Below are 11,614 nucleotides of genomic sequence, written 5' to 3'. Positions count from 1 at the left end.
TAATGTAATTTATTGTAATTAATGTAACTATAAATGCATTCAAAAATAAAACAGGTGTGAGTTTGCTGTGACTTATGGAAAGTATATGTAGTGCTTTATACACAGTGTGTGCCATTGTAAAGACTAGGTTTATCCCTCACAACCTCATTTTCATTCAAGAAAAAAAAAGTCATATAAAACCCAAAACACACATAGCCTCAATCAGAAATAAAGGAGGTGCTGCAAGAGGCTACATGTTTTCTGCTCTTAAGGTCCCATTCACCAAGATACCTACTCCGTTACCCCCACCCTTGAATTTATACATTTACTACATCGATGAATAAAGTCAAGTCCCGTCCTATAATTTTTCACATTCTAAAACCTGTTTTACTCTGAAATATATCCCATTACATAGATCAGCCATAACTTCTGTTACATGACTTTAAGTTTGCTAAGCAGAGCATGGACACTAATTATGAGATGTTGTGAAATCAAAAATCAAAATGGCAAGATCCACTAGAGGTTTGCTTTTCTTACATTTCAACTGACATTGCATTTTTCTAGTTGTAAAGGTTAAAAACAGGGGTGCCCAAACTCGGTCGTGGACAAATTAAATAAATTTGTGAACTATTAAATAATTCCAATCCAGTCAGAGCCGTCTGTCATTCATCATTCTGGCATTGTTATATATTATGATATTTTCTGTCCATAATAAACTGCATTCTGTCGATCTCCCAATGCTTCAACACTGTAACAGGAAACTGAGGCAGATTAATATGCTGAACTCTGATCTCTGTGAAACAGACCAGGAGGCTGTAAGTATATTTACCACAGCACAGGTTATTATTCATCACATATGGGATCTGTTCCTGAATTCTGTACATTTATATACATCTTAATCTAATTTCTACAACTCTGCATGATCTGTACAGATGAAGATGATTTCTGACTGTGACAAACACACAATAACAACCTGTGTAAGTCAGTTGAACTTGACACACATCTACACTCCTCCATTATGTTTTCATGTTTACCACATCATGTCTGTAACTGGACCACAACAAATATCAGTGACACACTTCTTGATGGAAACCTGTTATGCAATCTTGTGGAAAATCACATTTGTTCATCTAAATGTGTCATTTTTATAAATTAACAGCTATAAATAATTTATAAATTGCACAGCAGAGTTTTAAACAGGAGCTGAAATGCCTGTTGCTTGTTTCATTGTTTTATTTTTGTCTTTAGGTCTACAGTCGTCACACAGTTTCATGAGTCTCAGAGGATCTTCATGTACATATATATAGGTCTCTAAAATGCTGTTTGCTTACTTGGTTTAAAAAAATAAAATCTAATAATTTTCATTTTCAGACAGCATTATGAGTTTTAAACTTATAGATTGATTATCATTCTTAAATAATCAGGATGTTGACATGAAAACAGTAAGGAAAAGATCTGACCGTGTAAACAGAGTGAATGGAAGGTGTTTTACTATGTTATATTTGTTGACATTAGTTTACATTAGTTAACATGAAAAGTTGACGCTACTTACCAAAAGTCAGAGCCAGATTTAACCATATAACCTCCACATAAACTTTTTTACCACATTATTGTAGCATTTTGTAAAGGGCAACATTTACATGAATTAATGAATCAATAAATCAATCAGTAAGTAAATGCAGTTTAATAGGTTTTAGTAAAGCATATGAGGATCAAGTGCAACAAAGGTAGTGTGATATTTGTGCATTTTCACTATGAACATCACTTGTAAATTCCATAAGGTCCTTAATTAGCAGTGAAAACTGTAAAAAGCTGGCACACATAGGCTGCAAAAATATAAAAATGTAATAACAGACTATCACACAGATGATGTGTCAAGCATGCAGGGTCTTCATCAGATGTATCGATGTATCGGCTCCATATTTTTTGAGGAAATTATCCATACATGCATGATTTTGCAATATCTGAAAATGTCCTCAATAAATGTATATCTTTCAGTGTGCTGTGCTTGTCTGCTGGAGTTGTGGATGAATAAATCAGAATTTAAGATCTGAATAAAGAGAGTATTATTTTATTCATTCTATTTATTCAAGAGCCAGTGAAATCTTTAAAAAATATTGTTTGTCACAATATGAAAATAAGTATGTACAGTCAGCTGATCATTATTGCAAAATAAACAATGTAACTGTACTAAACGTCATTTAATTGCCAAATAAATACACATGCAGACATGAAACATTAATTTGAGTTGAGATTATTTTATTGTCTAATTTGTAGACTTGATTAAAGTTTGAAAGGCTTTTAGACTGTGAACTATTTTTGTTTATTTGCAATGAATGTGAAAAACGCTTGGCTATGAGAAACAGTTTGAGCCTTGTGTTTCCTGCTTTACTCTTCCTAGTCAAACATGACTGCTGCACTATGTTAGTTAAATGTTGTAATTTTACAGACTTCAGAAGTTTGTAGCCACTAGAGTTCCTCTTCAAAGATAAATTAATTAATTTTTAGATAATAACACTGAAAAAAAAATTGTTGATTTTATTTTGGATAATGACATATAATTAAGCTTTTGCTATCAGTCAAATATTTGGTCTTACTGATGTTGTAATAATTGTGTATATTTATTTTGAATAATGTTACATCATAAACACACAGTTAATCAAACAATAAAGATGTAGAGATTTTTCAATTTGGATGAATACTCGTGAATGTAATGCAGCTCATAGTGTATGTGGATGTGTAAAACTGTCACTGATGTAGGGATCAGTATTTGCCACTTCTGCACCAGAGATAACAGAGATCCATCATAAATGCTTACAAAAAATCTTAATCTTAAATGCTTAATGATAAAAAAAAAACAAAAAAAAAAAAAATTCTAAACAGAGCTTTTAGCTGTTTAACATTATTTACACTTTAACAAATCATACATAATTTCCATCAAGTGTTTATTATAGTCAAATGTCACCACGGCCGAGGAGGTTTTACGTTCCTGCGTCTCTCGGCTGGAATCCCAGGAGAAGAGCTCGGCGGATACGGGAACAGCGATCCGAGCTCTTGTGGCGCAGGTATCCGAGCTCACCCAGCGGATGCAACACTGGCAGCTCCCCACTGCGCCAACCCCACCACCCATGCCGCCCACCCATCCTGAACCATCCGGAGCGGCTCAGACGTCCGAGCCCCGCCTTCCCCCACCGGAGCTGTACAGCGGTGAGCCGAACTTTTGCCGGGCTTTCCTCACTAGATGCTCCATGCACTTCACGTTGCAACTGCGCACGTTCTCTAGTGAGGAGAGCAAGGTGGCGTTCGCGCTCACCCTGTTAACGGGGAAGGCGGCACTGTGGGGACGGCGGTATGGGAGAACCAAGATCCGTGTTGCGCCTCGTTCTTGGCGCTCGCCGCCGAGATGAAGCGGGTGTTTGACCGCGCGGCCACTGGGAGGGAGGCTGCGCGGCGACTGACGGATCTCAGACAGGGGGAGAGATCCGTCTCAGACTTTTCTATTGAGTTTCGCACCCTGGCGGCGGAGTGCCGATGGAACGAGGAGGCGCAGTGGGACATGTTCCTGCATGGGCTGGCTGACCGCGTCCAACGTGAGATCTACGCCCTGGAGCTACCCGCAGATCTCAACGGCCTCATCGATCTGGCACTGCGGGTAGACGCTCGACTCTCCCGAGCCGAGCGGCGGTGTTTACCCGCTCGGCTTCCCCCTGGGGAGGGGCCTCCAGCTCGAGCCAGTGGCAACGACGCGGTCGGTCTATTCCAAGATCACGAGCCCATGCAGGTGGGTCGAGCTCGGTTGACGCGGGAGGAGAGGGAGAGGCGGAGATCTCACGGCCTCTGCCTGTACTGCGGGGCGGCGGGGCATTTCGCCTTTAGCTGCCCGGTAAAAGGGCCAGCCCGGCAGTAAAGATGGGGCTACTGTCGGGTGGGATCTCCGCTACCAAGTCCTCGTCCAGATCGACCTCCACGCTCCTCCCGGTCAGGCTTAGATGGCAACGTCTGGACCTGCACTGCACTGCACTCTTGGATTCTGGGGCTGAAGGTAACTTCATGGATTTTTCGTTTGCTTGTCATAATCGTGTTCCCCTCCTCCCCCTCACCAGTTCTATTGCAGTCCACGCACTCAATGGTCAGACGCTTCCCACCATCACCACCATCACGGAACCCATCACTCTCACGGTATCTGGTAACCACCGTGAGAGCATCTCCTTCTACATCCTGGACTCCCCTCACGCACCCGTTGTTTTAGGACACCCCTGGCTCATTAAACACAACCCACGGATTGATTGGCAGCTAAGATCGGTGTCTGAGTGGAGCGTTAAGTGTCATGAGTCTTGTCTTGTGTCTGCCTGTCCGTCTGTATCTGAGTCTGTGTTGCAGGAGAAGGCGGCGGATCTGTGTAACGTGCCGGCGGAGTACCTCGACCTGAAGGAAGTGTTCAGTAAGTCTCGGGCTGCTTCTCTCCCTCCTCATCGTCCCTATGACTGTGCTATAGAATTACTGCCAGGTACGTCTCCGCCTAAGGGCAAGTTATACTCACTTTCTATTCCTGAGAGAGAGGCTATGGAGAAATATATTTCTGATTCTCTAGCAGCCGGGTTCATTCGACCCTCCTCTTCTCCAGCAGGGGCGGGGTTCTTTTTTGTGGGGGAAGAAGGATGGATCTCTGCGACCTTGTATTGATTACCGAGGGCTGAATAATATCACGGTAAAGAACACCTATCCCTTGCCGTTGATATCTTCAGCCTTCGAGAGGTTGCAGGGAGCATCGGTCTTCACTAAATTGGACTTACGTAACGCTTATCATTTGGTTCGCATCAGGAGGGGGGATGAATGGAAGACCGCCTTTAATACCCCCAGGGGGCACTTTGAGTACTTGGTCATGCCCTTCGGCTTGTCCAACTCCCCAGGGGTCTTTCAGGCACTCGTTAATGATGTGTTGAGAGATATGGTCGACCAATTCATATATGTCTACCTGGACGACATATTGATTTTTTCTTCTTCTCTCCAGGAACATGTTCAACACGTCAGACGAGTGCTTCAGAGGCTGCTAGAGAATGGGCTTTTTGTCAAGGCGGAGAAATGCGACTTTCATGCACAGTCTGTTCCTTTTCTAGGGTACATTGTGTCGGCCGAGGGCATGCGCATGGATCCCGAGAAGATCAAGGCTGTGGTGGATTGGCCAAGTCCAGATTCCCGTAAGGCCCTACAGAGGTTTCTGGGGTTCGCCAATTTTTACCGGCGTTTTATTCGCAATTACAGCCAACTAGCCGCGCCTCTGACGGCCTTGACCTCTCCCAGAACGGCGTTCAGGTGGTCAGACGCAGCGGAAGCTGCGTTTGCCAACCTCAAACGCCGCTTTGTTTCGGCCCCCATCCTTGTTACCCCTGATCCGTCACGTCAGTTCGTGGTGGAGGTCGACGCGTCAGAGGTGGGGGTAGGTGCGGTGCTGTCCCAGCGCTCACCCTCGGACGACAAGATGCATCCCTGCGCGTTTTTTCTCATCGTTTGTCGTCAGCAGAGTCTAATTACGATATTGGTAACAGAGAGCTGTTGGCAGTCAAGCTAGCACTGGAGGAGTGGCGCCACTGGTTGGAGGGATCGGGGGTACCCTTTATGGTTTGGACCGATCATAAGAACCTAGAATACATCAGAACCGCCAAAAGACTGAACTCGAGGCAGGCTAGGTGGGCACTTTTTTTCGGACGTTTTGATTTTACTCTCTCGTACCGCCCGGGTTCCAAAAATGTCAAACCCGATTCTTTATCTCGAATTTTTGACCGCTCCGATCGCCCGTCCACTCCCGAGTATTTTTTCCGAGACACTTATTGTCTCTACCCTCAGTTGGGAGGTCGAATCGAAGGTTAAAACAGCCTTACATGGGGTAACGCCTCCGGCCGGTTGCCCACCTAACCGTTTGTTTGTGCCAGAAGGTCTTCGGTCCGAAGTTATCCAGTGGGGTCATTGTTCCAGTGTAGCATGTCATCCAGGGGTAAGTCGCACCTTACATTTGGTCAAGCAAAGATTTTGGTGGCCACTCATGGCTCGTGATGTTCGCAGTTTTGTTTTGGCTTGCTCAGTCTGTGCCATTGGTAAGACTTCTAACAGACCTCCAGATGGGCTCTTACAACCGCTGCCAATCCCTTCGAGACCCTGGTCCCACATTGTGCTAGATTTTGTTACCGCCCTCCCACCCTCTCAGGGTAACACGGTAGTTTTGACCGTGGTGGACCGGTTCTCGAAGGCGGTTCATTTCATTCCCTTGCCCAAATTACCTTCAGCCAAGGAGACAGCGGTAGTGGTCATTGATCACGTCTTTCGGTTACATGGCCTCCCGACAGACGTGGTCTCTGACAGAGGGCCCCAGTTTGTGTCCAAATTTTGGTGAGAATTTTGTAGACTTCTGGGGGCCACTGTTAGTCTCTCTTCGGGGTTCCATCCCCAAAGCAATGGGCAGACTGAGAGAGCCAACCAAGATTTGGAGAGAACACTACGATGTACGGTCGCCGAAATCCTTCCTCCTGGAGTCAGCAGCTGTCGATGGTGGAGTACGCACACAATTCCTTACCAGTATCGGCCACGGGCCTTTCCCCATTTGAATGTAGTATAGGTTACCAGCCACCTATTTTTCCCAGTCTGGAAGCCGAAGTTGCGGTCCCCTCCGCTCACGCCTTCGTCCAGAGGTGCCGTCGCACATGGTCCAGAGCCCGCGAGACTCTGGTCCAGGTGGGAGCGCGCACCAAGGCCAAAGCCGATCGCCACCGGTCGAGGCCCCCGTATACGTCGTCGGTTCCAAAGTGTGGCTTTCTACTAAGAACATTCCTCTCCGATCCGTTTCGAATAAACTTGCTCCCAAATTCATTGGCCCGTTTTCTGTCACCAAGATCATTAGTCCGGTGGCAGTCCGCCTTAATCTCCCTCCAGCGTACAGGAGGATTCATCCCGTGTTCCATGTGTCAAAGATCACAGATGAGAGCTTCATTTTTGAAGATGTGACTATAGTATGTGCACATAAAATATTCACGTAATAAAGGTTTAATTTACTGTACTAAATTAAATCACATATACATGATCTTGATGATGAAGTCGGAAGAAAAACGTGTGGCTGTGGGGACAAGAAGAGATGCTCAATAAGACAAGCAAACACAGTAGACAGTGACAGGATGTGACAGTTCTGCTGTGGAAAATGTGCTCTGTGGTTTCACTGGTCACTGCAAATAAAAGCACAAAACTAAACATATTTGTGTATCTTACATCTATATCATCCTTTCAATATATATAGTTGTATTTAGATGAGCTGTGTTTGCATTCACACACTGAATAGTTGATCTTCAACATTTTTTTTAAAGTGAGCATTAAAAAAATCTAAATATGTAGACATAATCAATGCAAACTATATTCTGTTTAATTCACAATATGGTTTTTATGTCCAGTCCTCTTCTGTTGTATAAAAGTATATTCTCATCAGCTGTCTAGGCATCGCCCTCTATCTTCACTTCTTCCTTTACTAGTTCAGTCTCTACAGCGTCTGCAAGACAGTAAAACAGTTTACACTCCTTCACAGAAGGTCCTGTTATGGCAAATTTTCAAACTAGGATTCTTCTTCTGGATCTGTGTGTCGTCATTATTCTTCTGACTCATGCAGGTACTCTTCACTTGTTTTTGATTTCTGATAAAGAGGATGTACCTTATTACCTTATTGGTGTTGATATGGGTAAAATGTCCAGCATAATTTGATGACTAAATAATGTTGTTTACTATTTTACAATTTAGTACAGTTGTTGAACAGTAATGTTGTAGTCTAATGTGTTTTGTTCAAAAGATTGAACACCACATGAACAATGCATTGTGTGTCTCATGAGCTTTTGCATGTTTGTGGTTTTCTACTGCATGATGACAGTGACATTATTTTTTACAATTCTGCGATCCAGTGCGTCTACTGTAACACTGGGATTTTTTGTGTCTTTTCATCAGATTATTCCAAATCCAATCAAGAACAAAGTATTCAGCAGCACATCAACAAAACAGTGTTTGTGGGGGAAACAGTTACACTTCACTGCAACAAAACCAAGTTTGATGATGATTTCACATGGAAAATCAACAACACTGTAATTTTTAGGCAGGTCTCTGATATTAACATAACTAAGACAAACTTCAGCTCAAACAGGATTCACATTGACCCAGCATCTCACAGAGAATTAACAATACATCAAATACAAACGTCTGATGCAGGAAACTACACCTGTTACCCAGCAGCGATAAGATGGACATTAACAATACCAGGTTATTATATCTCTTTTATTTATATATTTATTTTGTTAAAGAGTTTTTGTAAAAGAATTAAATGCAGCAACTATAAATATTTTTGAAATTACAGAAAGTACTGCTGGATGACTGATACCACGTGTGTTTGTCTGTTTTGTGTCAGAAAAACAGATCAGAACAGAATCACTTAAACAAATGCCGCTGTACATCATCATCATCATCGTCTCATGTTCAGGAGTCGTTATGATCGGTCTGATCATCACCATCTGTATTTGCAATTACAGGTGAGAGATACTGAGTTTTATTAACATTTCTTAGCCAAAGAAACACTGGCATGTAGTTTCAGCTCCAGCTTGTGTTACCGAGTAATGAACTGTTTGCTTCATACCTGTTTTGTTTTTTTGAATGATCTGCCACTTTCAAATGTATATTTGTAGGCAGTGTCTATTTAATCATGAGTTCATATAGCCAGATTTCATGGCAAAGGTTATTTTCATTAACTCTGCCCACCATTAACAGTTTATGTAAATAACATCTACCATTTTCAAGCTTTCTAAATGTCTAAATAGTCTTAATATCATAATATTTTTACATATACATGTACACTTTTAGATTTCATCATTTAATTCTTGCAGCTAATAATAATTTTGTGAAATAATTTATAAAATGTATAAAAATATATATAAAATGCACTGTCATCATTGTATTCCATCTTTAAGATGTAAATATCATCATATTAAATATTTTTACTAGGCACATAAATTAAACTTGTGTGAAAAATGTGTTTTGAGACTTTAAAGATCCTTGAAGTGCAGGACTAAACATGCTCATAGTTGAAGCTTTCATATACTACAGAAACCCAGTGATCAACCACTGCTTTTCTTATGAATTGAGCTGCATTCTGTTCTTCTCCATAATTATCACTGTAACAGGAAACTGAGGCAGATTAACTCTAGTTCAGAAAAGGAGGATGTAAGTATATTTACCACAGCACATGTATCTGTTCTTGTTTGACAAGTTCATAATCTTGTGATATGTGTTATTTCTGTTTGCGCATGATCTGTACAGGTGAAGATGATTTCTGACTGTGACAAACACACAATAACAGTCTGTGTAAGTCAGTTCAACTCGACACACACCTACACTCCTCCATCATGTTTACCACATCATGTCTGTCACTGGACCTCAACAAACACTGACACACTTCAAGATGGAAACAAGTTGTGCAATCAAACTGTAAAATTGCTTTTGTTCTATCTAATTTAAAACTGTTATTTTTATAAATTAACAGCTATAAATATAAACGATCACTATAAATTGCTCAGCAGAGGTTTGAACAGAAGCTGAAATGCCTCTTGTTTGTGTTTCATTGTTTTATTTTCGTTTTCATCAGGTCTACAGTCTTCACACAGCTTCATGAACATCTTTTCTTCTCAAGACAGCAGTGTGTGTTTGTGTCTGACACTCATCAGATGAGCATCTCAATACAGGAGGATATTTGTCAGTCATTTTCATGAGTTAGAGAATGGGACTATCACAATAATAAGTACAGATGAACTGTATGTACATGTGTATTTGCTCTTAAAATGCTTTAAATTATCTACCACATAAATTTAATTTTCAGAAGAATATGAGTACAATTCTTTAATATACCTAACTATATATTACTGTAGATCCTTTGTTATCACATAATCAAGGTGTTCTGAAAAAAAAAAAAAGGAATGTAGAAAAGATCCATCAGAGTAAAGAGATTGAACGGTGTTATGTTGCAATTAAACAAATGTGAATACAGAAATATATTTGACACATTGCTGATGTAATTACTAGAGACGTCACAGGCTCTTAAAGTCTTACTACAGGAAAACACAAGGTGGCGCCATAGCAAACACTAAGCTTTTGTTGTCGTTTTAGGAGAGATGCTAAAACAAAGGAAAAATGAAGAAAGTACCATTTTACATATTTTACTTTCACATGAAAACTCACTCATGTTTGGATCTGCTTGTCTTGGATAAACTAAATAATACAGGCCTAATCTGCCATATATCTGATGAAGCAGATAGTAAAATATTTGCAGGTCATATGCAGGTCAGAGATCAATAACTGCAAATAAATACTTTTTTTCCCTCAATGTTAATTGTTTATTTTATCTGATTTTCTATATCTATATCTGAGGTAATAGATTTTTTTGGAAAACACTTTATGATATCCCTTACGAAAAAGAAGTTTATTCAAGTGTGCTATCAGTATACTTCTTTTAAACTAAAAATAGGAAAGTATACTTTCAGTCTAGATTTTATGTACTTCTCAGAAATGTGCTTTATATACTTACCAGAAATATACTTACATTTAAGTATACTTGATTTATACTTAAAAAGTATTTGAGCTATACTTGTGCTCTGAGAATCTGTTTTTCATTGTTATACATGAGAGATGCTATTACAGATCTTCTGTACAAAATTTCCAAAACAAAAGTGAAAAAGAAACCAAAACAGATGCTTCCACACTGTAAAAAATGCAAATACATATTTTCCATTTTACGAAACATTTTGTCTCAAATACTAAAAAATGCTTTTTTTTTTTAATTAAAAACCCTTGTCAGACCAACAAAATTACACAAATGTTGACCCAACTAGTCAAACACAGTTGTCTGACCAAAGAATTTCATATTTTTAAGGCTTTGTAAGTTCCCAGCATGCATTGCAGCATGAATAAATTATTCAGTTACTGTTATAGGATTATTGTTTGCTGTTTGCTGACTTCATTTAAACTTTTTTGTTGTTGTTTTGTCATTATTGTTAGTTATTTGTTGTACTGTGACATACAGATCTAATCTTTTTAATATTTGCTGATTGCCACCGTTCTTGAGGTTTGTGTATCTAGTTTTGAGGCCTAGATACTTTCAACCTTTCATGTTCATTCCTTGGATATTTTAATTTTGTAAAATGCATCCCAAACAAACAAATACAGCATTGTCTACACATTAGATTGAGTTGTTTATAGTCTTTTGTATGTTCAGATATTTATCTAACAAAATATATACAAATTAATACTTAAACAGGGACATAGTAATATATTTAAAAAATTATGTGAAGTTCACTTAAAGAAAACTTACAAGCATACTTACGGTATGAAACTACTAATCTAATAGTTTACTGAGACTATACTTCAGAGTGTACTAAAAATACAAAAAGTTTAATTAGTAAACTATCAGTATACCTATTAGTTCACTTTCAGTATAGTTGCAGTACAAACTGAAAACATAGATGTAAACTAGTTGTGTACTCAAAGTTTACTACTGTTATACTTAAAAGTATACTTCTATATACTAGAAAGTGGGCCAATTTAGTCCCAAGGAGTATTAAAGTAGTAC

General features: G+C 39.9%; 1 protein-coding gene and 1 long non-coding RNA gene across 2 annotated transcripts; both read left to right on the top strand.

The window, feature by feature from the left end:
- Positions 1-732: 732 nt before the first annotated feature.
- Positions 733-2,150, top strand: LOC127161256 (uncharacterized). Its single transcript, XR_007827000.1, has 3 exons — positions 733-794; positions 912-956; positions 1,228-2,150. It is a non-coding gene; the product is annotated as an uncharacterized LOC127161256 (long non-coding RNA).
- A 5,354-nt stretch (positions 2,151-7,504) lies between these two features.
- Positions 7,505-10,309, top strand: LOC127161253 (uncharacterized). Its single transcript, XM_051103889.1, has 6 exons — positions 7,505-7,624; positions 7,954-8,262; positions 8,408-8,528; positions 9,177-9,216; positions 9,313-9,357; positions 9,638-10,309. Exons 1-6 carry the CDS (start codon positions 7,555-7,557, stop codon positions 9,662-9,664), a joined length of 612 nt encoding a protein of 203 aa, XP_050959846.1. The 5' UTR covers positions 7,505-7,554; the 3' UTR covers positions 9,665-10,309.
- Positions 10,310-11,614: the final 1,305 nt, after the last annotated feature.

The sequence above is a fragment of the Labeo rohita genome, unplaced genomic scaffold (genome assembly GCF_022985175.1).
Source record: "Labeo rohita strain BAU-BD-2019 unplaced genomic scaffold, IGBB_LRoh.1.0 scaffold_606, whole genome shotgun sequence".
Taxonomy (NCBI): Eukaryota; Metazoa; Chordata; class Actinopteri; order Cypriniformes; family Cyprinidae; genus Labeo; species Labeo rohita.
This window is presented reverse-complemented; position numbering and strand designations above follow the sequence as displayed.